The following is a 27659-nucleotide window of genomic DNA, read 5'->3' as shown; positions in this document are numbered from 1 at the left end:
GACACACATTAACTTAGCCAGCATTCTAGCCATTTCAATTAAAGCCCTTTTTTTGTACAGCTGGTTAATATTCACAAGGCATCAGGCTGTGTTTTATCTTTTTTGGCATTCTTCAATAGCCGTTTTAGAAGGACGGAATAAGGGAGTAAATAGAGGGACGGTAAGAAAGGAGAAAAAGGATTTGGGATGATTTTCCATCTTTGCCGTCTCCTGAGGAGACAACAAAAGCAGTTTTAAGACAAACAGATATTTCTCGGAATAGAAAGTGCTAGGAGGTTCTGAAAAATCTTTTATTATTATCATATATCAACAGCACAGCTGTTTTTGACTTACTCCCACACATACACATAGCAGATGATTAGTATATTGCTACATTTAAAATCTCAATAGAAAAAAAATGTAGATGTGTCCATTGATTGTCCATATAGTCTATCATCTTTGACCATCCAAGGTGAATTGGCATTGTGAGACAACAGCAGATTCCCTTGACTGGCAGTTTCAATTTCTATTTAAGGGCTTTGAAGCCTCTAATATACAAGTCACAGACTCGGTATGATTCACTAAGAAGGAGAAACTGGTAAAATATGTGCAAAATTGACATCGTATACGACCATGTGAGTAACCCACATACAAGAAATGTGTTTTAGAGAGCACATTTAAATTCTGTAAAATTTGTAGTTTCACAGTCCTTCCTAAAGGAAAAGAACTTTGTGTCACCGATAATCGATCACAGTGCATTGTCTATGACACCAGTTGTCACACTAACCTGCACACTTTTTCCGGTTGTCCAGTTACTGTAGTAATCCCAGATATTACAGTGGCCCCAGAACAAGACCCCAGAAAGCGTGTGATCATTTAGAAACTCTAGGAATAGGTTTCTAAAGACACCAGAGAACATTTTGACTGTTAGAAAAGGCATGTAGGATCAAATCAGATATCACCCAAGTTGTCATAGATGATATCTGGAGGTCGCACGGCAGGGTGCCATGCTGTGGCTGGGGGCTTATACTTAGACACTTTACTGTAAATCTCTGCATGCTTCTCTACTCTTCCTCCACCAATTCCTCCATTTCCAAACCCTTCTCCAGCACAGTAAGAAATACTGCTGCTATTGTTGTTGTTCAGGTTAGCTCCAATTTTACCTTGGGGCAGTGGAGGTGGTTCTTTCTTGGGAAGTGCTCCCTTCCCTGGTTTGGGTGCTGTGAGGGGCTTGGGACCTTTAGGCTTGGCCACAGCTGGAGGTAACGGTGTCTTACCAAAAGGAGGGACACCATAGTCATCTGTATTTGGATTGTAAGTCTCTTCATTACCCTGAGGATCGTCAACTCCACTAGATTTCCAGGACTGGTTTTCCAGACGTGCCTCATCGTACAGAGTGGAGATTGGCTGGATTACTGGAGGACCTGCTCTTCCTTCAGGCTCATCATAGATGTGCTCTGCCTGGGTTACTTCAGCAGGACGCCTCTTGCGGGTTTCAAGTCCCAGTGCTCCTGTTCTTGGGGTCAGGTCAAGAGTCACTCGGTCATAGAGATCTGCATAAAAAGGTTCGTTCTTGCTGCCTCCACCTTCATCACCAAGTGGACGATGCCGTGGGTTGTGCACTGATGTAGGTTTAATGCTGTCTACAGGGTCAGAATAAAGACATTCCCCCAGAGGTGTGGGCAGACGGACTGAGTCAGCAGGCTCAGAGTACAAATTCACTTGATCGTCCAATGCACTTTTTGGCCCACGAGGTGATGTGCTTGGAACAGGAAGTGGAGGCTCTGGTAAGGTGCGACCCTTAAAATGTTTACTTTCTCCTTCCCTTCGGCCAATGACTCCATCAGCAGATCCTGGTTTGCTGCCACCAGAGTCTCCGTCTGTCTCTCGGCTGATTCCCTCAGTGATGGCAGCACGGATCTGTTGGAGAGCAGGACAGTCCCCGTCAAATGATGAGGTCTGCTGCTGTTCCTCAGCCTGAGCCTTCTGTTCCCGAATGGCACACTCCACAATCTGGAAGATCTCGTTTCCTTGCTTTGTCTCAAAGGTGAAGTTACCTGGGCCAGATTCACAACGGCGTCCAGCCTCAAATGAGAACATAACCTGTACCAAACGTCACAAACAATGAATAATGATTATGCTAACCAAGGTACCTGTACGTTTTCATTTTAATGCTGTACATCTTTTGACAACAATCAACAATATATATAGGAATAGGAATCTGTGTCTTTTTTGGTGCAGCACTGAGCCTGTAGACAATCTTTTCTAGTGAACATTATTATAAGACCAAATTGTAATCTGGTCAAGCTGCTTAGGAGGAGAATTAGCACATGTTTATTTAGATCTGTGATAGATATCATAAGCTTAATTCCAGTCACCTTAGACCTGCCCTACTGCCCACACTTGGAGAGAGAGAGAGAGAGGAAGGCTAGTTTCCTGTATTAAACCGGTTTCTATGGTAATGACAGGAAGCAGAGATGGAAACAACAGTGCCCTCAAGTTCCTGCTTTACTAAGAGGGTAGCTGTCACCAAAAATACAGGCTGAGAACAACCACAAAAGTATTTCAGGTGTGCACCATTTTCATGTACACATTAACGATTATGGGCATCAGTAAATATTTTGTGAAAAATGATACAAGGCTTTGTGTAAATGTAAATGATGCAATGAGATGGCCCAAACTGTTGTAGAGCAATTTACTTTCCCTTCATATTCTGTTAAAGACGATTAAATCTTTAAAACTCACTCGATCTCTGCCATAGCGACGTAGCAGTTTGTAGGGCCACATCAGCAAGTTCTTCTTCATCTTAGGATCCTTTAATATCAGGCTCTCTCCATCTGCTTTAAGCCAGTAATTACCGAGTAGACCACAACGTTCGGATGCTTCTGTTCTTTGGACACTCACCCAGAATTCACCGACTGTAAAATACAACAGGTACAATGTTTGGTCAGACCTACTCAACTCTGGTCCAGGAGGAGCAACTGTGCCTGTGCAAATGGGGAAAACATAAAACTGTGCAGTGCCTCACCAGGACTGCATTACTTCAAAGTTAGTTTTTTTTCTGGTCTGAAAACCCTCAATGTAAATATATGTAATTATTAGTTCTGTCTATTAATTAATCACATAGAAAAGAAAGTATGCTCATATACAATACATCTATAAAAATCGAGGCTAAAAATAGAGCAGAAATTTGTATTGGAAGTTTATTGAATACTGCACTGTGGTGTATGAACTTAGTTTGACATAGCAGGTATTTCAGGTAGTCTTGGTTAAGAGTAGTACAAAAAATAACACTGCTTCACATTTCATGTTGTGATGAGAACAAGAAGCTGACAGCCAGACCCTTCCAACACCCTCAACAGTTAGGTCAGTGGGCTAGTCCAGTGTATACTTTGGCTTCCGTTCCTGACTGAGATAACCAAGATTATCAGGACCTGGCTCACAGTTCACTTCATTTCAGAACTCAAACACGTTCTAGGCCAGTGAAAAATTAAACTTCTGTAAAACCGTCAGTCAGTGCTACAGAATAGCCATGTGGGACTCGGTGTTACTTCATATGCTGAGGATACTGAAAAGCTACAAATGTGAAAGTATGATTACTAAACACAGGTGTTTAATTAGAGCTGGTACAATACACCCACCACAGAGCGCATGACATACACAACCAGTGCTCCCACACACTCAGGCACCGAAGATATGATTGAGTGTGCCAAGACTGCAAAGTCACAAGCCTCTTAATGTCAGTGCTCACTCACAGACACACATGGTCTTTTTGAGGAAGTCACAGGTGGCTTTATGAAAAACAGAAGTATTAATGACCTCTATTTCCCAAAAAAAAATCTTCTGTTCAAAGAAACATACTGAGGCCTTTACAAATATCTATCAATTTTGCACTCGCTCTCTTCCCCTCGCCAAGGCATGTGTAGAGGTGGGCTGTGCCAAAGGGGGATGGGGCTAAATGCCTGAGATTCTGTGCTACTCTCCGTGCTCCTTTTCGCTTAGTAACATATTTTCTTTAATTCAACTATGTTTAACTACAGTCAACCAAGCCAGACTGGCATTGCAAATATAGCAGTGAATGAGTATGCGTGTGTCATTTTTGTCATAGTAAGGAAGCAGCTACCCTCTATACTGTCTAGTGTAAACACTTTAAAAGCCACATTTTTCCAGAGCTGTGTGCCTAACATGTGACCAGAGGAAGTGTTCTTTGTATGTTGTACGAGGTCCGTTTTGCCTTTTCTCCTCCCTGGTTATGGGTTAAGACATAGTTCAGCCAAAATTAAACACACACAATTTTTCCCTCAACTGTAATCGAAATTTTATGAATATAACTACTGAGTCAAACAAAATCTTTAGAAGAAGGTGAGTGATGATTTTTTGGCTGTTCCTTGAAAAAGGCCAACAGTGACTGTGCTACCACCAAAATCGGATAGGAAACAATGTCACAAAGCCCACTTGTTTGGGATCTTGAGTACCCGAGACGTATATAATTCAGATCTCCGTCTCCTGCCTAGAGTAATGACGACTATGCTCCCAAAGCAGTATATAACAGGGGATAATCTTTTGTTTCATCAAATAAACTTTTTGTCAAATAAATGTTTGATATAATGTTATAATGTTGATAGTCAATGCAGGGAGAAAAAAACCCCCCACCCCTTTACTGGTTAAGGTCAGCTAAGAAAACTATTATGTAACATCAGAAAAATAAAATCTCAGACATCTGCTGTCCTGGACTCTTCTTAATAAGAATGATTAATTTACAGTTTTTAAAAAAAAAACAAAAAAACACAATAACTTTGTTACCTTCCTCTCTGGAGTAATAGATCAGGTTCTCAGACATCTTAAGATCCTGTTGTCCATTTGAGTCAATATTACTGAAAGATCCACCCCCTCCCTGAAAGACAAAAAATAAATAAATAAATAAGAAGAGAAAGTAATAGTGAGGAAGGGAAAGAAAGGGAGAGATGCTGAGTGTGCAGAATCGCCCTTCTGATTCCCATAAAAGTTCAAATTCCCTTCTGCCTTTGGAAATTCCCAGCATGTATCCGGAACATGCCTAGACATTCCCTGTTCATTCTGTACACAAACACAAACAACCTGAGACAAGGACAACCTAGTGCAGTTTAGTACTTTATAATGATCTACTACTTAAATTCTTTAATATGCTGTATTGTATACACTTATGTAAGCCTGAATGCTTATCTGTCTATCTTCAGTAACCGCTTGACAGGGTCACAGAGGAACCAGGACCACTGGGCATGAGGCTACTAAAGCCATATTTAAAAATAAATAAATAAATAAACAAACAAACAAACAAACTCTCACCATGTGAGAGTGATATTATTAAAAAAAAACACACACACTTCAACTCAGGCCTCACCTGAAATGCAATCTCACACATCTTCTCCACCCACTCGTTAGTGACTTGCTTTTCAGCAGCAAACACGTGCGTCTTATCGTTGGTCTCCACACAGAAGGCAGACATGTTCTCTTTAGGACAGCTTTCGGTGAGGGCAGGAAGGATGCTGATGCACTCCGACAGGCGGATGATCTTTTTGTCCAGTTTTTTCGTGCTGGGTTTTTCAGTGCCGTAACCTGCACAGTCAAAGAACTCGAGTCGCGCAATTCCATTCTGACTCGCTGGATACAGCACGAACCAGTTCTTCTTCCATTTCTGAAAACAGAGTGAGTGCATGGATAATGAGATGGTTATACATTAACTTTGTTGATACAGTTTGGCAGTAAGTAAGGGCAGAAGGCCTTGGGGGGAAATGCCAGGTACATTTAACGGGTCTTGGCACATGCAAAGATGTACACACACAAAAAGCAATCAAGCTTGAAGAATTACACCACTTAAACAGACACGATCTTTAACGCTATTGTTTATGTGAAGGAGGAAGTGATTTGTGATGCCATTGACTAGAAGATCAAACAAGAGGTCATGAATGTTAAGCTTGCTCGTGAATGTAAGACCATCATGAATCACTTGAATCTGCCACATTCAATCATTTCTACACCTCAAATAGCTTCTCACTGTATGGCATCATACTCGTACGAGAGACTTCTTACTTGCATCACAGCATCTTTATTTAGCATTTGGGTGACTATGTTGAGGTTACCACAAGGAAACATGCTGCCAGTGACTCCGAAGGCCTGTCCTCCAGATGCACAAAAGAGGGAAGGAAAGCTGGGAGGTTGCATGAATAAACAAACTATGTGACCAAGGACACTAGTGTGTGTGTGTGAGAAACAGTAACATATCTCACCACAATATAGACCACAGTCTCCAACTGCTTTCTAATTTTACTCTATCTCTGACTATTTTGAAAGAAAATGTGCCTCTGAGACAGCAGTTATTTTTAATCTACTAAATTGTGCATTTAACAATGAAGGCTTCATTTCCAGTTTAGAAGAATTATTTTTAAAAAAAACAAACAAACAAACAAACAAACAAAAAAAAAACATAAAACAAAAATAATCTGAAGACATTTGGTCAGACAGCAAATGCACACTTTTGTACCGAGTCAGAATAAGCCATGTTACAGTTCTGAGAAAAACGCATTAAATGCTAAACAGGTGACAATTTAATAATGGTGCGGTATCAGGCTGCATGATATGGGCAGAAATAGCATTTCTAATTATAACGCTACATCTGTCTTGCACTATGATTAGACAAACTGTTGAAGCAGTGATGCATCACAATTAAAGGGGTCATATGATGCTTTTGAAACGTTTTTAAAAGTGTAGTAGAATAGGTTAGCATGCTTTAATGTTCAAAAAACACTGTGACATACTGTACATTATTGCAGTACCTCTATTCCTAATCTGTCTGAAAAGCTCTGGTTTCTCCAAAGCCCCTCCTTCCGAAAAGCCCAGAGTGCTCTGATTGGCCAGCTGACCCATTGCGCTGTGATATAACAAGAACCTCAAGCGTCTGTCGGAAATGTAATGGCCCTTGGGTTAGCTTCAGCCTCCAAGGCCTCTAAAGCAATTCTAAGCTCCTAAGTAACATGTCGTCGGTTTTACCGTATCGGTTCGAGCCCGAGTCAGATTCAGAAAATGCGGATTATCAAGCCGTCGCGTTCATAAGTGCAAAAATATGCTATGTACAGCTACTGTGTGTACATAGGTACTCATGCAATATATCTTTGGAAAGCTAAGCTTTTTGTGATTCTTACAAAACTGAGGCAACTTAACAAACTTTAGCTAGGACGTTAGCAGAGGTCTACAACTGAGCCACAACACAAAACTCTGAATTTGAACAGTTGATAGCAGATATTTCATAAAATAATCGAACACACTTCTAGGTTCTGATTCAGAAGCACAAGATTGTCCGAGCAAAGTGGGAATCGCCCCACTTTTCAGGAGTAGCCTTTGTGTGTAGCCTACCTTGTACTCGTCCAGGTTCAGGAAGCGGTCCGCTGTAAAATACGCTGTGCACTAGCAAATGTTCAGGTTGTACTGCTCAGGAACAGCATTATAAATAAACAGTAACCACCGATTCCTAATTTGGACCGTTTTCGAAAGGCCAAACAAAGGGGTTTCGTTTTCGCATCGAAACACACATCTCCACGACGTGGCCACTAAATTCACTGAAGCCTCGCCTTCTTTCTTCATGCTGCCCAAATTATTATGCTGATATTTCAAATTGTCACGTGGATGTTTACGGAAGTAATATCCGGACTTCGATCGAGGCGTTTTAGGCAGGTCTGGAGCAGTGTTCTTGTTAGATAGAATAAATCCCTTTGGGGGGAAAATAAATTTGCAGAACAGATACATTACACAGTAAAGGAGAAGGAAATCATTAAAAATCATCATATGACTTTAATAATTGGCCTGTATCCAGTTAATTTACATGTTTTACAATATATATTCTATTTACACGCACGCAAAATTTATTTTTGTTTTTTTTATCATGGCAATGCCCAACTTTATTTAAAAGGCCACAGAATTTTTTTCTAGAACCTCAGAAGTTGGTCAGAACAACCACAGAACAACTGTGGTTTGATTCATATAGGGGTTGGCGGTGTGACAAAAAAGAAAATCATATAATACGTAAAGACTTTCATATGGTACACAATGTGCATCACTATATATTGTTTTGCAAACAGCATTTTTTAAAAAAACTCCAACAACAAATGCAAAGATACTTATATTTCACAAAGGATGATGAAAATTAATATATACATTTTAATTTTCAAAATTCAATGCTACATTTTATCCTCTAATCAACTGCTTCCAATTAGTTTATAACTTTTTTTTATACCGCTGTAAAATATTGATGAGACCCATGATATCTCAAAAAAAGTGTATTGTGACAGCTGATCATGATATAAATATATCGTCATATTTGCCCAATCCTAGAAAGCTCATTTGCGTATTACAGCCTTCTACAACATCAATACCAAAATGACAATTAATAAATAATATACATGAAGCCCTGACACAGAACAAAAAGAGCTTCCATTCAATCTCCTTTCAATTATCAAAGCCTTTTTGGTTGTTGTGACTGCATATAAAGCCATAAAGGCAGATATGCTGGTGTGTTACAGGAAAACAAGAGTCAGTAGTTTTACTATAAATGTGATAACCAAACTCTAGTGTTGAGGAACAGTGAACTCCATGACCAGATCAATTTCTAATTTAAAACATACTTTACATTATTGCAACATTACACATCAAGTCAAGCCACACTAGCCCTAGTGAAAGACAGTCTTGTTAGGTCATTCTTGCATTACTACAAGTCATATTCCATTGTGTACTTCCTGTGCCTTCATTCCTGCTAAGCAAACAGAGAGGTGTGCAGCTCTGAGATTCAAAATGTTAAACACATGAATGAGAACACGCTAAAAACAAAGAAGCATGAACGAATGTTACATGTAAATATGTAAGAGGAAAATGGGGGACAATTGTAGCACATGGTCACACTGTTTAAACATGACAAATGAACTTAAACAGGAAAAATATCTTACACAGTTTCAAAGATGCATTTAACACACACACACACACACACACACACACACACACCCTTATTAGGGAGCAATGAATCTGCTTTATTAATCTATAACATACATATGCAACTGCCAGTGCAGCAGAAAGGAAATGTGTGGGATTACCCAGTGTGCTTTGCTTCCTCCAACACACTGCAGGTGTATAGAAAATCAGCAGATCTCCATCTGCAAAACTCATCTGAGCCTCCTGTCCTGAAAGCGCCGCAGTCAAAACCAATTTCATACTATAGAGGGTTCAGAATGGCACATGTCCTTTATTATGGTCAAAATTATACTGTTGGTTTTCAAAAAAAAAGAAAAAAGAAAAGAAATGCCAAAAAGTAACCAACCAATTTGTTGAATATCTAAAATGATTAAATACTCACTGTACTTATCTAGAACAAACCAGTAGCTGATGTGGAGACTACCTAGATGTGAAGATGTATATAAAAACTATTATCTGAAAATAGTTAGAGTGCATATACAGCAGGCACAATCTGTGCACGTATGTAAAACAATCATAAATTTAAAAAACAAAAAAACAAACAAACAAAAAAAAAAACCCCACACTAACCATCCTCTAGCCTTATCAACAGGAGACAGGACTAAGTACAGTTCAAGAGACGTCTGTAAACACACCACCAATTTATAACTTCACATTATTGTAGGGTATGCCTCCAGCAGCCTGTGTTTAAATTACATGGAAATCAAGTGAGTGAAATGGAAAATGAAAATAACACATTTACTACAGTTACTAATATTACATGTGGCTAACTTAGTATGCAAATTCTGTGCTGGCATTGCCCCAACATAAACCCTTTTAAGTTAGGCCTGAGAAATGTATCACTGTCATTGTTTATTAACTTGAAATAATCCATAATAATAAACAATATAATAATAATAATAATGGCAAGAATGTCTATGAGGTATATTTTATAGCCTCCCTTAGAAACATTTATAACTGATGTAATGTATACTATGGTCATTTTTCATACAAGGCTTCAGTTCATCTTTCAGGTCAGGGCTCAGAGTTTTACACTGTGTGTGTGCATGTGTGTGTGTGTATATATATATATATATGTACAGTGAGGGAAAAAAGTATTTGATCCCCTGCTGATTTTGTACGTTTGCCCACTGACAAAGAAATGATCAGTCTATAATTTTAATGGTAGATTTATTTGAACAGTGAAAGACAAAATAACAACAAAAAAATCCAGAAAAACGCATGTCAAAAATGTTATAAATTGATTTGCATTTTAATGAGGGAAATACGTATTTGACCCCTCTGCAAAACATGACTTAGTACTCGGTGGCAAAACCCTTGTTGGCAATCACAGAGGTCAGACGTTTCTTGTAGTTGGCCACCAGGTTTGCACACATCTCAGGAGGGATTTTGTCCCACTCCTCTTTGCAGATCTTCTCCAAGTCATTAAGGTTTCGAGGCTGACGTTTGGCAACTCGAACTTTCAGCTCCCTCCACAGATTTTCTATGGGATTAAGGTCTGGAGACTGGCTAGGCCACTCCAGGACCTTAATGTGCTTCTTCTTGAGCCACTCCTTTGTTGCCTTGGCCGTGTGTTTTGGGTCATTGTCATGCTGGAATACCCATCCACGACCCATTTTCAATGCCCTGGCTGAGGGAAGGAGGTTCTCACCCAAGATTTGACGGTACATGGCCCCGTCCATCGTCCCTTTGATGCGGTGAAGTTGTCCTGTCCCCTTAACAGAAAAACACCCCCAAAGCATAATGTTTCCACCTCCATGTTTGACGGTGGGGATGGTGTTCTTGGGGTCATAGACAGCATTCCTCCTCCTCCAAACACGGCGAGTTGAGTTGATGCCAAAGAGCTCCATTTTGGTCTCATCTGACCACAACACCTTCACCCAGTTGTCCTCTGAATCATTCAGATGTTCAGTGGCAAACTTCAGACGGGCACGTATATGTGCTTTCTTGAGCAGCGGACCTTGCGGGCGCTGCAGGATTTCAGTCCTTCACGGCGTAGTGTGTTACCAGTTGTTTTCTTGGTGACTATGGTCCCAGCTGCCTTGAGATCATTGACAAGATCCTCCCGTGTAGTTCTGGGCTGATTCCTCACTGTTCTCATGATAATTGCAACTCCACGAGGTGAGATCTTGCATGGAGCCCCAGGCCGAGGGAGATTGACAGTTCTTTTGTGTTTCTTCCATTTGCGAATAATCGCACCAACTGTTGTCACCTTCTCACCAAGCTGCTTGGCAATGGTCTTGTAGCCCATTCCAGACTTGTGTAGGTCTACAATCTTGTCCCTGACATCCTTGGAGAGCTCTTTGGTCTTGGCCATGGTGGAGAGTTTGGAATCTGATTGATTGATTGCTTCTGTGGACAGGTGTCTTTTATACAGGTAACAAGCTGAGATTAGGAGCACTCCCTTTAAGAGTGTGCTCCTAATCACAGCTCGTTACCTGTATAAAAGACACCTGGGAGCCAGAAATCTTTCTGATTGAGAGGGGGTCAAATACTTATTTCCCTCATTAAAATGCAAATCAATTTATAACATTTTTGATATGCGTTTTTCTGGATTTTCTTGTTGTTATTCTGTCTCTCACTGTTCAAATAAACCTACCATTAAAATTATAGACTGATCATTTCTTTGTCAGTGGGCAAACGTACAAAATCAGCAGGGGAGCAAATACTTTTTTCCCTCACTGTATATGTATGTATGTGTGTATATATATATATATATATATATATATATATATATATATATATATATATATATATATGGAGAGAGGGAGAGAGAGAGATATCAGGTTCTCAATCTTGAACTGTAAAACTGCATCCCCTTGAAGTGTAAAATAAATTCTGCTGATCCATCAGTACAGATTTATGAACATAATCATATTAACTATTCAAATATCAGGGTTATTATTAAATTGTGTACAATAATGATTTATTTAGGCACTGTAAAGATTTCTATTTCTAACTTTTACAGCAACAGAACACATTAGGTCTGAGTTAACATTATTTATATTATAGTTCAACTTGTTTTGAATGATTGAGGTTTGGACTAAACCAATTAAAGTGACCAGAAACAGGCTAATAACAATAAGAACTCGATATTAAATATAATAATATTTAATTATTATTTAATAATGCTGCATTGTGAGTTCTACGACTGTGACTATCTAAAAAAAAAAATGCACCCAATACTCTGAGCTACAAATATGATTCACAAAATCCTACAGACAGACGTGTTCAACGTGTCTCTCCTCAGCTCTTTTGACATACTTGCACCTCTCAGATTCGGACTCAAATTTCCCCAAGACTTTAATAAGGCCTTTAATAGCAGACTATATTTTCTGCTTTACCTTTCTACAAACAAATGGAGCAACATGTCATATTAGATCAGTCATTGTTGACATTTATGCAAGAAACTGAGCAAGTATTTGACTGGATTTCTTTCTTTCTTTTAAGGAAATAGCATTTAATATAAAGAGATTTTGGGTCCACTGTATTTTCTGCTCTTAACTTGCTCAGTTTCTTTACATTTCTTTCTCACAATATTCTTGTTGATACAAAAAAAAAAAACTGATAAGTCTGCATCAAACCTCTCTTCAGAACACATCATATTTGTAAATACCATCCAATGCACCCATGTCATTGTTAAATTACCAATTAATTTCCTGCTTTTGCTAGTCAAAGTCTAATTCAGTACATGTATATGGCCAAAGGTTTGTTACACCTGACCTTCACACCCATATGTGGTTCTTCCGCAAACAGCTGACACAAATTTGGAAGAAAACAATTGTACAGAATGTCTTTGTATGCTGTAGCATTACAATTTCCCTTTACTGGAGCTAAGAGTACCAAACCTGTTCCAGCATGACAATGCCCCTGTGCACAAAGCGAGATCCATAAAGATATGGTTTGCCAAATTTGGAGCAAAAGAACTTGAATGTCCTGCACAGAGCCCTGATCTCAACCACAGTGAACACCTTTGGGTTTAATTTGAATGCCGACTGCACCCCAGACCTCCTCAACCAACATCAGTGCCCAGTAGGGATGGGCGATATGGACTTAAAACTATATCACGATATTTCCTGGTATTTATTGCGATAACGATATGAGTGACGATATAAATATAGTACCGTGCACCACTGTTTTTGGCTACAAGTGATAGCTGTCATCTTGAACACTGATCTAAAAATAAAACTGATTTTCTGTAAGCAAACCAGTTCCAGATTGTACAGGTAGCTCCTTGTTTAGCGATAAACTCCTCCTCAGCTTCACGTCCGCCTTCCGCCATACTTGTTTTCGCTCTGCATGTGAGCTGCAAATGGGTCAGAGACCGTCACAGATACAAATACATCAACTAGGCTTTATCATTATTTTTGCAGGAAGACTAATCTTTATTGTGGGGAGAATTTCTACTGGTATATCGCAAACGATAAGATATCGTCCATCCCTAGTGCCCAACCTCACTAATGCTCTTGTGGTTGAATGAGCACACAGCCACAGCCATGCTGCAAAATCTAGTGGAAAACCTCCCCAGAACAAAGGATGCTCTTATAACAGGAAAGGGGAACTAAATGCTCCATGGGATGTTCAACAAGCACAAAATGGGTGCGATTGTCAGGTAGGTGTCCACATACTTTTGCCATATGTTGGCCATTTAGCTGCTCATGGGAGAAAAAAAAAAAAGAACCCACCTGTTGTGAGACATGAAGGGGAGGAAAATTGGAAAATGTTTTTCTATACATCTCACAAAATATCACTTATTTTTTGGAAAATGGAGAAAACATATGTTTTCTTGCATGCCATAAGCATATGTACAGCGCAAAGATATCTACTATCAAAAGCAAACAAAAGTATGATCTACAATCCACCACAACACCAACGAGAACTGAAACCAGAAGTTGTCAAATCCAAGAAGTTTAATTTACGATAAACGTCAAAGTTTTAAGATGTGATTTCAGCACAGTTACACCATCAGTGCCAAATAAGGCACGAGTCAGTCTGTGGAATATGTTACACAGGATGGAACTTATGCAAATAAGGCAAGAGAGAGTGACTTCCTCAAATCTGCATCCCTGTCTTATCAGAAGTATAACTGTAGCGTGATAGACACACACACCTTTCCCCTTTAGGCCTTACAGTGGGTAATGACTGTAAATATCACATAATTGATTATACATGTAAAATAACCACAACCATGGGTACAATTTGAAGGAACTTGCACATTTAAACAAAAATAAATAAATACAAGACACTCAAAAGATATGCATGTGATAGTTTACACTGATATTTGTAACACACCTACACAGCATTCACTTATTAGCCTCAAAGCTGGCTTTTTAGGTTAATGAGTAACCACGTTTTATAACGTTCTGTAAGCAGCTTTCTGTTTTGACTCTGGCATCCACTGTTTCTCTCACATTCATGCAAACTGAAGCGTTAACCAACCCCTAAAAACATACACATGATATTAAGTGCATTGACATGAATAGTGGACGAAGGGGCGTTGTATTTCCTAATTAAAGACGAGTTATGGTATAGCTACTTAATGATAAAAACATGACAAAGTGGCTTTGGTAGTTAGTTGAAGATGTGTGAAGTCTTAACGTGTCGAGAAGAGTATGATGCCAAACAAGGGTTTGATATTGTGTTAAAGCATTAGAAGGTCCCTGCGGAAATAAACGACTGTTGTGGTGTAATTTACAGTTACTCAGAAAGCCCCAAAAGAGTACTAGATGTCTTATAGTTCTGTTTCTTAATGCTGCTGCTCTGAGGTTTTTGACTAAAACACAGAGAAGTATGTTACTCAAGCGGAAAGACAGCACGTTCTATTCTGGATCACTCTAGTATCAGTTCTTCACGTCAGAGCTTGACGTACATGTGTGTGTGTGTGTGTGTGTGTGTGTGTGTGTGTGTGTGTGTGTGTGTGTACCTGTTTGTACTGAATCTAGAAGGTAAAAAAAAAAATGAAGAAAACATGCCACTGTGAAGAGCCCTGCCTGAAAGCATTTATTAAAGCACAGCTCAATCAATTGATCACAAGTCTACACTTCCTCTTTTGGTAAAAGACAGCGACAGAGGGTGTGTCGTCTTCCATACCGCACTGTAAGAGCACTGTCTACAATCTTAGTGCATTCATAAAAGACCCAGACCTGGTCAAAGGTAACATGAGTCTAAGAAGACTCTGCCATACTCTGGTGTTATGATCCTAAAGGTCAATGTCTGGGGCAACTTCCTACAATAACACCCCCAAAAGTTACTTTACAAATGGTTTTTAAAAAAAAAAAAAAAAAAAAAAAAAAGGATTAGTCGTATTTGAGCTACTTTGAGGAACAAAAAAAGCACTAGAAGTGTTATTCATTAAACAATTATTTTTCATTTCGAAACATATAATGAATACACATGTAACTACCGTAACTATGATCTCCAACACACAATGATCTTTTAAAGCATGATACAGAATCCATAACCATCTCGCACATGCCACCTACATCAACTTCCTGAGCAACCAAACACACGTCCTGGTTTACGTCTGTCTTTATTAGCACATGCACTAGAGAAAGCTTCGGATGTAGCACTAGCATCGTAAGAACAAACATGATATTTCCTTTTTTTCATGCAAAAAGGACGGCAATGCATTTCTTAAGACAGAACAGTTACAATGGGTTCTAAACATCTGCAGGACTAGTGTATAAATAACTGATTGCTGAATTTGTTGTTTTTAATCTTCGAGAGTTTACTGAAATGCAATAAGCATATACACCAAACTCTCACATTCAGATCCTCCAGAACGCTTTATTCACCATATTTATTCATTTATAGGTCATATCTATTCAAGTATTTTAAATCTGGTCATTGTAAGAGGGTGTTATTTACAAAGACACACTTTCACATAGACCAGTGCATACGAGCACATTATTGCAAACTAATGGAATTTATTTATTTATTTATTTATTTATTTATTTATTTATTTATTTATTTATTTTATTTATTGACAAAATCTGTCACTAAACTGGAGGCCATTAAACAATTGTGAAATATTTGTACATTTCAAAATCACTGTTGTAGGCATACTTTGTATTAATCAAATTGAACAACCTTAGGATATTGTATTGCTTTAACAGCATTAATTATAATGCTGTTTATATACAAGTATACACAGGTTAATCATTTAGGACTGAAATAAAACAAGTCATATCAATGATTCAATACATTTATTTTATACCACAGCACTGCTGAATGCGCAAAGCTGATTGGTCAAGAGGAGGTGATTAATTTACTGTAACAGTGACAGTACTACGACAGTAGTTCTTCTTACAAAGCAACTCACAGGGTTATATGAATGTGCTTCCTCTAATGCATTATCATTTCAGACACTTCACATAGACTGGTTAACACACGTTGTGGTGATGTTTTCTCAAAAGGTGTCAATTTAGTGTTTCTGAAAGAAGTGTCCAGTGTCAAGGCCTTAAAGCTGTCACTTTATGTTTCCAGACACGTGAAAGTCTTCTCAAAGGCGATGCACTTTGCAGCAACATGACAAGCTGCATTTTTGTCTTATTCACTTCAAGAAAGCGGGGAAAAAAAGAGAGGCTAGAGATGGAATGGCAGTTTATAGTAGCTATGTCATAAGTGATAACAGGAACTACCTTATTTTACCTGTTCCACAACATTAAATGTGACTATAAACAGGAAAAACATACGACATGTCGTTCTTTAACCCTCCTATTATGTCAGGGGTTAAAAAGTTACATCCATTATGTTATGGAACAAAATGACTTCCACAGTTTAAATACACACAAGAACAGCTTAAAACAGTAAACCTTTATTAATGCTTGTCCGAGACAAAACATAAGAAGAAATATTTGCCTATAAAAGTTCATGAACTTAAATGAGGAAAGTTTTAACCAGTAGGAGGAGAGATTAACTAGTATTTCAGACATCTCAAATGTGGAAATGGGTCAAATTGACCCATAACATAATAGGAGGGTTAACAGACAAAATGATTAGTGTTAGCAAATATCTGTAGTATAGGACGAATAAAACATCATAAGGATGTATTGTTATTGGAAAATAATCAACTTTGAGGTCGATTATTTTCCCTATAGCAGCACGGACACTTGCGTGTTTTATTCCTTACATAGCGTTTTTGTCAGTTTATGATTGATCTAAATGTGTAGTCTTCTCGTCGTTCACACAGTAAACCCAGATAAAGAAAACAAGTTCTCAGAAACACATTCAGGAAGCCAAAAATAGACAATTTGTTCTAAAGCGGTCCAAGTCAGTTTGTCTTATTTGGTTGCACTGGACTGTTTATTTGGAGTTTCTTTTGTGTCACGTTTGTGGTTAGGCCTTCTGGTGAAACAACAAGGTTACACATTTTCCATCAGATGTAGAGTAAGAGTAAGAGCTGGTATAGACCATAGTAGGGTATGTGTGCATGTGAGAGATTTCCAGTCACGTGTGTGGGTTTTTTTTTTTTTAAATTATTTCATCCTTTCTAATATTCTATGAAAAGTATGTCACTTAAACATCTGATATTGACAGACAGACTCCTCACATGCTTTGAGCAAGTGTATGAAGCTGTCTCCTGTGATCATGACTATACTGTACTTTCATGTGACTTGCTCAGGGCAGAGGAAGAGACCAATTTCCATGATATCAGGATCAAGTCGCTCAAATGTTCCTGCTGTCAAATCGTACACTCTTCAACAGAGTGACTTGCAAACACGGTGCAATTTTTGTAGGACAAAAATGATGCTCTTTTGAGGTGAATGTCGTCAAACAAGTTATAAGTGCTCTTGTGTGTTTCTTTCTAGCAGTAGACGCTTAGGGTTAGTTTTCTCCTAGGCAGTGACAATCACTACAGATTAGTCTACTTTATGATTCAGTGTTTAACAACAACAACAACAACAACAACAACAACAACAACAGAAAAAAAACCAACCAAACACCAAACACGGCTCACCTTTCCAAACTTCTGGTGTTGGACATAAAGTTGTCCTTCTTTGACATGAGTGTCCATCTTTGTCCTTCTTCTCTACAGACAAACAAGCCAATCTTTCCCAGTCTCTAACTTTTGTTCAGACGGCATGAACTTCCGCTTGCCAAACTTCAGTAGTTCGTCACATAAGGGTTTATTTAAAGTGTTTGTTTAAATCAAAATGAACAGCACAGTACAAAGGAAATGAGTTTGAGCTCCTCGACGATAACAAAACAACTGAAGCTCACTTCTCACTTCTCTCTCCGCCAAAAGCGAAGTGAGGAAGCGCTGCTCAGAGTGTGTACACATGCTGCATACTCCCATCAAGCAGCCAGTATGCTCTGGGTTGCCATATTGTGCTATAATACCACTCCTGATTTCATAATTCGGTGTTCATGTTGTGTTAATACTGGACATAGAGTAGATATATAATAAACTGTAGCTAATATTTACTAGGCATGTACATCATGAACTGGGAACATTTTAATCTCGACTAGACTGAAAGGACGTTACAATCTGGCAACTATTTTCCAAACCGTTTCAATTCTCAATCTGTATTGTCTGGTAAAAATGTACTACAATTAGTGTTCGTACATTTGATTGATTGTCCCCATTTATGCACAAATATATTTTATGAAAATAGCCCGGTTCATAAATTAGGCAAGGTAGTCCAGTGTGTATCATATTTCTTTGAGAAGAGCTTTTTTTTAGTACTGATGTTTCCACCCACAGAACCTAAAGCAGTTATGTCATGTTAAATTGTTAAAATTTTTTCAAGCATTTTGTATAATATTAACTCTTTTTTGTCAGATAATATTAAAAATTTCATTGAGACTCAATTTGACATTATTCATATTAGCCTTAGGTTATTGATATTTAGATAAAACTTTTTCAAGTGATGAGTACCATAGGCCTACAAGTTAATAATGACTATAACCTCTATAATAAATTCACTAGTGGTTGATGGACTGATAAATTGTTGATGTACTCGTTGTTACTTAGCAGTACACTCATATCACCACCCAGGATGTTAGCAAATGCAAGCTACACATTACCAGATTAAAACACATCTCTTGATCTCTTTACACATAAACAGTAATGTGGTTAGATGTTAGATAACATCTGGGCTGAAGGGATGAGTGTGATTTTCAACCTTCTTACTAAAAACAGTTCTTCAGTTTGCTGTTTCTTACTCCCACCTATTCAAAAGGGATTCAGACATACAGGGTGGGCCAACATGCAGAGGTGGGTGGCAGAGAACCATCACAAGAAGACCACACCAACCACATAGCAAATGTTCTTGTAGTATCAGATTGAAACAGACTTTGTAAAATTACAGGGTGTTCCATAGGCACTGTTATGGAATGGCTTTATTAATCCACTACACACAATGTCTTCACTCTTTCAATTATTCTTTCATTTAAATGGAACCTTTGAACAAAGCATCACAAATATGTGACTTTTCAAATACTTATTGAGTTCACAATAAATTATAAAACAGAAAAAAATGTAACACATAAATAAATAAACAAAACATTGTCACTCCTTAGGACTACACAGTCTTTTGAAATAAGAAAACACATACTGCCATCTACTGCCAACTGGGGAAAACACATTTTAATGTAAGTTCATTAGCATTATATAAGACACACAATATTTGCAAATGAACATGCATTTAATATAAATTATTATGCTATATTTCCTTCGTAGAATATGCAGTTATAATTTCAGTTTTATGTATGTTCAGCAACGTTTTGATTTCTAAGGCTATAGCTCACATCAGGGGGGCCATAGCTAGGGTGTTCTGGGTCCCCTGAAAAATTATTGATGTGGGCCCCACCACCCTCCACCTATATCATATATGGTAATATATGGGCATGGAGGTCCACATCTACATATTATTTTAAAGGTGTAATATCATATCACTTTGATAGTCTATTTACTTGTACAACCCCAATTCCAAAAACGTTTGGATGCTGTGTAAAATGTAAATAATAACAGAATGCAATGATTTGCTAACCTCATAACCCCATATGTTATTCGCAGTAGAACATATAATAAATTAATTATTAATTTGATGGCCGCAACACGTCTCAAAAAAGTTGGGAAGGGAGCAACAAAAGGCTGGAAAAGTAAGTTTTACTAAAAAGAAACAGCTGGAGGAACATTTTTGCAACTAATTAAGTTAATTGGCAACAGGTCAGTAATATGATTGGGTATAAAAAGAGTATCTGAGAGCGGCAGAGTCTCTCAGAAATAAAGATCTGATGGAATATAAACATTGTTGCAGACCAAGTAGCCTATACCCCTTTATGTCAATGGTATTCCCTAACCGCAGTGGCGTCTTTCAGCCAATTGTTCAGGAATAGCTTGAGAAACATGACAAAGAGTTGAAGGTGTTGACTTGGCCTCCAAATTACCCAGATGTCAATTCAATGGAGCATCTGTGGGATGTGCTGGACAAACAAGTCCGATATTTTTTACTAACCACCAGATGGCGCTGTTTTCGACACTCTCGAAGCTTCAAATCTTTCCCCGGAACAGTCAGGACAAAGCCTCAGTGCCTTATGAGGCTTCATTTCCCCCATTCTTGGACCTACACAATATTAGGCAGGTGGTTTTAATCTTATGAATATTAACATTACAGGTCAAGAAAACACAAACTATAGGCTACATATTATACGAAACATATTGAAACCCAAACAAATTAATACATGAATAAAGAAACGATAATCTCCCTATTTAGAAAGAACAGTTAAAACAATATGCATAGGTGAGTTCATTGTCTACAGAAATGAGAGAGGTGTGACCTGACATTGATAAGATAACAGAGTGATAAAGTCGCGTTTACGGCAGGACCCGAGCTATAATCTGATTGGTGGAAAAGAGACTGGTTAATACGTCATCGTCTTGTCACGAGATAGAAACAGGAAGTGGCCGAAATGAGTGAAGTGCATGGAGGTGTGGAAGGGTAAGGTTTTGACAAAAAAAAAAAATCTATATCGGATTATTAACACTTTTAAAATTTCGTTTTGACACTAGACATTTATGGGACACTGTGTGTTTGTGTTTAATGCGTTTCCTAAGAGCGCTTCTTCAAAGTTGTATCTGTTTACCTCATCTGGTTAGATTTAGTGAATCCTGTAAAACTGTTAGGTTTATGCTGTCATAATAATAATTGTACTTGTCAGGGGGGGAACTCACTCCAAAGCAGTGCTGCTCTCCTCTGCAGGGGAGATCCTCGCCGAGACAGATGGACCCTGCACCAATCACTGGGTGAGGAAAGAAAAGCTCGTGTAGTATGTGTCTGAGTTCCACCACCATATTCTGTACAGTTGTACTTTGTATCTGCTCTCACTCCTACCATACAGGTGCAGTTTGTAGGTATACAGTTACTATGCACAATTAGATGGTGGACTGTTCTCAGCACAGCAGTGTCTAATAAAGTGACAATAAGTGTACAGTGGTTTAATACCCCTACAACCCTCATAACATGTTTATCATTTCTGTAAAATGAAAACAAAAAGCTACATCTGTTTTCTCTTTGACCTCTCTCTCTCTCTCTCTCTCTCTCTCTCTCTCTCTCTTATATACATTAGACGCTACACTGCACCAATGTAGTGTGCCACTTGTACAGTTAGGAGCCATTAAGAGTGTGTTTTTGAAACATTTCCTTATTGAAGTAATCTATTTTCTTTAGTTGGTTGGTGTTGATAAGTGTGTCGAAGGCATTAACGATATGGTCCAGAAGGCAAAGATCAGTGCGGGGCTGGATCCCAACACACCCATTTGTTCTCTGGTGAGTCTGTATTACTATTTGGATGTTCAGCATGATGGCGTGCACCTCCAACAAACCAACAAGCAGATTGCTTACACTGCTGTCATTTTTCTGAACGGTTAAGATTAATAAAAAATAAAAAAAAATGTTTGTGTGCGTTTGTATATAGGGCATGTCGCTAAGTGGTGGGGAGCAGAAGCATGCCATTCAAAAACTGATTGATGAGATGATGGAAAGATTTCCTAAACTAAGCAAGAGTTATTACATTACCACAGATGCTATTGGTGCCATGGCAACAGCAAGTGACCGTGGTATTGTATCTTACATATTAGTCGTAATGAGATCAGTAAATAGGAAATAATTAACTTAACTTGTATTTAACATTGGCTAACACATTGAACTTTATATATACTATAAAGTGACTTGGCAAAACAAGGAATATGTTGATTCGTCTTCCCTGCAGGTGGTATAGTACTGATCTCAGGAACTGGTTCAAACTGTAAGCTGGTGAACCCTGATGGCAGTCAGGTAGGCTGCGGCGGATGGGGTCACATGATGGGGGATGAAGGCTCAGGTAACTATCACTACTTAGTGTATATCTTATATCCTTTATGTAGAATCATTAGTCCCCTGGTGGTCCAGTGGCTAAGGATCCTGCACTCACCTCTGCTGCCTGGGTTCGATTGCCAGGCAGGGAACCAACCCAGCCACTGGGTTGCACTGGGTTGTGTCTGGAAGGTATCCGGTGTAAAACCTGTTCCAAATCAAATATGCTGACCAGTTATCTACTGTGGCAACCCCTAACGGGAGCAGCCGAAAGAACGAAAACCAACATCCTTTATGTAGAATCATTACCATCCTTAATATGTGCATGTTTACTGGAAATTTCTGATTCCCATTCTCTTTAGCATATTGGATCTCTCATCTTGCTGTAAAAGCAGTATTTGATGCCAAGGATAACCTGGTCACACCTCCACATGATATCACCTATGTTAAAAAAGCCATGGAGGACTACTTCAAGGTTAGTGGTCACTGTCCTTGTTCCATGATGTCCCTCAAATAGTTGTTTATGTTGTATGATTGACTCCTTTGTATACACCTGTAGGTGTCGGATCTGATGGGCATGCTCCCCCACCTGTACAGAAACTTCCAGAAATCATATTTTGCTGGCTTCTGTAGAAAACTGGCTGAAGGTACTATGAAGAGTGAGGGACGGAAGATAGCTGATTGCCTCAATCATTCTGCTATGAGCTTCTATTACAGTGCATAGGCTGCTGTCTGCCTTCACATCTCAGATGTTTGTGTTTTAGGTGCTAATGCAGGTGATGCCTTCTGTCGATACGTGTTTACCCAGGCTGGTAAAGTTCTAGCACAGCACATTGTAGCAGTGCTTCCCAAAGTGCACCAGGTTTGACACTGCCTTTCTCGGTCAATAAATTCTGAACATTATTATACATGAATATAACACACACACACCTGTTACTCACATTCTGTCTCTGTTTACTCTCTATCTGTCCCTCTCTTTTATCCAGGAGCTGTTCTTGGGTGACCTTGGCCTGCCCATTCTGTGTGTTGGATCTGTATGGTTAAGCTGGGAGCTGATGAAGGATGGTGAGGTCACAGAATTATCCGCCTTCATATTTTTGTGATGCTAAATATTAGTCTTTGATACGTGACAGAAAACCCACAGCAGAAGTCATTTAACTAGATTTACACTGATCTTATTTGGCTGACACTTTTATCCCAAGTGATTTACAACTGAGACAGTATATAACTGAGCAGATGCAGACTTGGGATTTTGCTTAAGGACCCAACAGTGGTAGCTTGGCAATGCAGGGATTTGAATTCGCAGCCTTCCAATCAGTAGCCTAATGCCTTAACTGCTGTCACCACTGTTCATGCGTTGTTCTATTTAATGGCACAAATTGTCCCTGCTTCATCCACCATAATTATTATGTTGCTTTGACCCGTATTTTCCACCAGTGTTGCACCAAACGGAGACTAATAATTGGATAGATGCCTTCCCCATATAAAAAAAAAAAAAAAAATGCAGCTTAATTTGTGATTTCTTTCTGGATCTCCATATAAATAGGGAAGCTGTGATTTTACTTATTATATATGATAGTAGTGTACTCAAAATCTGAATAACACCAGGGTTTCAAAGATGTAGCAACTACAAACTCTGTTAAAACAGAGCAAGTAGTTAGCCTGCATGGCATTTTCCACTTTAGATATTGTTGTGTTATCTGACTTCTAATAACCCCTGTTATTTTGGTACTCCTGTACACATCAGTATCTTAGGACTTGTTGGTACTCTGTAAGACTGCATTTTTACACCTAGACTACTTAATAAGGGTATCTGTTTCATGTAATCCAATTTATGTTTAAATTTACATAAAAACAGCCAGTGTTTTTCCAACCTTCAGTTTCAGTGAGCCTGCGCCCACTGTGGCCTCAGATTACTGTTCTTGAGTGGAACCTGATGTGGGCTTCTGCTGTTGTAGCCTATCTGCCTCAATATTTGGCGTGTTGTGTTATGAGATCACCATAGTTGTAAAGAGTGGTTGTTTGAGTCACTGTAGCCCAAACCAGCTCAAACCAGTCTGGCCATTCTCATCTGACTCTCAACTCTCTTATGAACTCTAGAGACTGTTGTGATTGAATATGCCAGGTGATCAGCAGTTTCCGAAATATTCAGTGCGTGTGACAATGCAAAGTTTACCTGGATAAAATTATCCAATGTTTTATTTCCATTAGTGCAAATCCACAAAACCATTTATGTGAAATGCAGATGTATTGCGTTACATTGTAATTTCAGTGACAAACAATGGAAAAATGAACAAAAAATATTGAAAACATTTACAGAAAATATTACAGTATTCCTTTGTTTTAATACTGTGTTTTGCACCATTGAAGGTCATAGTAATATGGTAACTATTGTAGCTTGACTCTGTTTCCCTGCTTTACTTTAGATTTCTGTATGTAACCTATGACCTCTCTATTAATCATGATTATGGCTACTGCATCAGTTCTATGAGAACAACACTCAGTTGCCCAAAACACTGGTGAGTCTGTTGCTTTCTCTTGCAGGTTTCACTCAGGTCCTCTCCCAGGCCAAACTGTCTGGTTACAGCAATTTTCAGAAGTATAGCCTTCTCACCCTACGCCAGTCATCTGCTGTAGGTGGTGCCAAGCTGGGAGCCCAGAATGCAGGTGCCACCATGCCCCTGGACTACTCCACTAGTTCCAGCGTGTTCTTCAGCCACTCATTCACTGAGCAATGATCAACACTAATGAGGACCACTCAACCCTGTTTTAATACATATTTGGCTCCAGTGAAGTTCAGAACAATCAGAAAAATACCTTGACTTAACATTCCTATGTAGTATTTCAAGTGATCTGTATAACGTCATTCAGTTTACAGTGGCTCTTCAGCAGCCATATGCTCATTAACCCAGTGAAAGAGAGTAGGTGTAGTTACTGGGAATGCAAGAGTTTTTTTATTGTTCTTTACCTTGGAATTAGGGTCATTTAATGGAAAAAAAAAAAAACTTGATTTAGTTCCACATTTCCTTGCTCTTATTTTGAATATAAAAATGAACGTGGTTCTGAGATGTATCTGTCCCCTTGTGCATGAATTGTGAAACATTAACTCCCGTCTTCTCATAAATTGAGAGGACAAGAGAAAGAGGCCTAAGCCCTGATTAAAAATCTTGATTTAAAAAGCATTAATTATTAAAATTCATGATTAAAAAAGCAAAATGGTGTGTTCTTGTCCAGTTTTAACTGAAAGCATCTGTTAAAACATCAAGTCTTTCTGTATACCCAAAATTAGCAGCATTTTTTTATTTTCTTACTGTCCCGCCCAGTCGAAAAGTGACGAATATTCCAACAGCAAATTAAGAGAGAAAAACATGCACATGGCAGAATGGAAATACATTGTAAATGGTGTAGGTGCATACATTGGTCAAAAGTTGTTTTTTTTTTTTTTTTTACCTTAATGATGTTTATTATTGGAAGACTGTTCTGCTGATGTTTGATGTGAACATTACCTGAATCTCATGAGTTATAGCTGCTACACAAAAGACTGGACAATTGCATTGAAATGAGCAAGTGTACAGCTGTTCTTAGAGTGGCTGGTGAGTGTATAATGTAGAGTAAATACACACAGTAAGCTTGGGTACCCATTAAGGACGCTACTGTGTTTTACCACAATTTCACAATTATGGCATAACCGCATTATGTTAGTTATTACATACTTCTTGATTTTGTGTCACTTCTATTTTTATATATGACCATGATATACACTGATCAGCCATAACCTTAAAACCACTGACAGGTGACATGAGTAACATTGCTTATCTTGTTACAGTGGCACAGGTCAAGGGGTGGGATACATTAGGCTTAAAGTTGATGTTGGACACAAGAAAAATTTGCAAGCGTAAGGATCTGAGCGACTTTGGAAAGGACCAAATAAAAAGCAAGGCTAGACGACTGGTTTTGAGTATCTCTAAAACAGCAGGTCTTGTCGGGTGTTCCTGGTATGCAGTGGTTAGTACCTACCAAAATTGGTCCAAAGGAGGACAACCGGTGAACCTGTGACAGGTTATGGGCGCCTACGGTGCACTGATGCGCGTGGGGAGCGACGGCTAGCCCATCTCGTCTGATCTCACAGAAGAGCTACTGTAGCACAAATTGCTGAAATATTTAATGTTGGCTATGATACAAAGGAGTCAGAACACACAGTGCATCACTGCTTACTGCATATGGGACTGTGTAGCTACAGATCGGTCAGAGTGCCCATGCTGACCCTTATCCACTGACGAAAGCACCTACAATGGGCACGTGAGCATCAGAACTGGACCGTGGAGCAACGGGAGATCACGGCCTGGTCTGACAAATCACTTTTTTTTTTTTTTTTTTTTTTTAACACACATCACGTGGATGGCCAGGTGCATGTGCTTCACTTACCTGTGGAAGAGGGTCCTGGCATTCATGTGGATGTTACTTTGACACATACCACGTACCTAAACATTGCTACAGACCAAGTCCACCACTACATGTCAACGGTATTCCCAAACGCAGTGGCCTCTTTCAGCTGAATAATGCGCCCTGACATACTGCAATTGTTCAGGAGCATGACAAAGACTTCAAGGTATTGAGCTGACCTCCAACTTCCCCAGATCTCAATCTGATAGAGCATCTGTGGGATGTGCTGGACAAAAGTCCAACCCATGGAGGCCTCACCTCACAACTTACAGGACTTAAAGGATCTGCAGCTAACATCTTCATGTCAGATACCACAGCACACTTTCAGAGGTCTTGTGGAATCCATGCAATCAAGTGGTAAGAACTTTTTGGCTGTACAAGGGGGACCTACACAATAGTGGTTTTAATGTTGTGGCTGATCAGTGTATAATCATGTGCTCATACTTTCTTTGGTCAGAAGAAAGATCACAAACCTTAATTTAGGATGTCACTACATATAGCAAATAAAAATAAATAAATAAATAAATAAATGTGTAAAACTATGTATTTTGTAACTGGGAATATATTGTGCAGTGCTAATGTCCAGCTGGAAGACTAGAGACTCACAGAAAAACACTGCTACAGTTCACTGCTAGGCTCTGATGCTCCTGGAGATATTGAATCAACAATCACGTTCACTTGGGTGCCACAGCAAACAAACTCAAGCCGACTGACCGAAAAAGTTCTATATGAAAACTACAGCTCACTGAAAACTTGTTTCAATACAATGCATTCCATATTTCATAAGTAATAACCTAAAATTCAATGCTCAGCATGTTTCTGAATTACTCAACTGTTTAGAGAGGACAGAAGGAAACACCTTCTGTAAATGACAAAATTCCACAGAATTAAGCCGTATCAGGAGAAAACAGAACTGCAGCATGCAGTATTAATAGTGCCCTGGCA

The 27659-nt window shown here is 38.8% G+C and overlaps 2 protein-coding genes across 2 annotated transcripts; one reads left to right on the top strand and one right to left on the bottom strand.

Moving 5' to 3' along the window:
• Positions 1 to 276: 276 nt before the first annotated feature.
• On the bottom strand, positions 277 to 18257 carry dok1b (docking protein 1b). The gene is made up of 5 exons (XM_053629272.1): positions 17933 to 18257; positions 5360 to 5653; positions 4783 to 4873; positions 2725 to 2897; positions 277 to 2082 (listed from the first exon to the last, which is right to left on the bottom strand). Exons 1-5 carry the CDS (start codon positions 17987 to 17989, stop codon positions 931 to 933), a joined length of 1767 nt encoding a protein of 588 aa, XP_053485247.1. The 5' UTR covers positions 17990 to 18257; the 3' UTR covers positions 277 to 930.
• Positions 18258 to 20864: 2607 nt separating this feature from the next.
• On the top strand, positions 20865 to 26655 carry nagk (N-acetylglucosamine kinase). The gene is made up of 10 exons (XM_053629270.1): positions 20865 to 20918; positions 21139 to 21223; positions 21648 to 21746; positions 21895 to 22036; positions 22189 to 22299; positions 22634 to 22746; positions 22831 to 22918; positions 23036 to 23133; positions 23258 to 23336; positions 24816 to 26655. The coding sequence occupies exons 1-10, from the start codon at positions 20890 to 20892 to the stop codon at positions 25007 to 25009; spliced, it is 1038 nt and encodes a 345-aa protein (XP_053485245.1). The 5' UTR covers positions 20865 to 20889; the 3' UTR covers positions 25010 to 26655.
• Positions 26656 to 27659: the final 1004 nt, after the last annotated feature.

The sequence above is a fragment of the Ictalurus furcatus genome, chromosome 7 (genome assembly GCF_023375685.1).
Source record: "Ictalurus furcatus strain D&B chromosome 7, Billie_1.0, whole genome shotgun sequence".
NCBI classification, from domain to species: Eukaryota; Metazoa; Chordata; class Actinopteri; order Siluriformes; family Ictaluridae; genus Ictalurus; species Ictalurus furcatus.
This window is presented reverse-complemented; position numbering and strand designations above follow the sequence as displayed.

Excerpts from the sequence above, each read along its gene's own strand:
- dok1b (XM_053629272.1), bottom strand. The coding sequence starts at position 17,989 with ATGGACACTCATGTCAAAGAAGGACAACTTTATGTCCAACACCAGAAG. Across the intron at positions 4,874-5,359 it reads TGTGTGAGATTGCATTTCAG|GGAGGGGGTGGATCTTTCAG; the intron begins GTGAGGCCTGAG and ends TTTGTCTTTCAG. Across the intron at positions 2,083-2,724 it reads GTCGCTATGGCAGAGATCGA|GTTATGTTCTCATTTGAGGC; the intron begins GTGAGTTTTAAA and ends CGTTTGGTACAG.
- nagk (XM_053629270.1), top strand. The coding sequence starts at position 20,890 with ATGAGTGAAGTGCATGGAGGTGTGGAAGG. Across the intron at positions 20,919-21,138 it reads GTGCATGGAGGTGTGGAAGG|GGGGGGAACTCACTCCAAAG; the intron begins GTAAGGTTTTGA and ends TGTACTTGTCAG. Across the intron at positions 22,747-22,830 it reads CCATGGAGGACTACTTCAAG|GTGTCGGATCTGATGGGCAT; the intron begins GTTAGTGGTCAC and ends ATACACCTGTAG.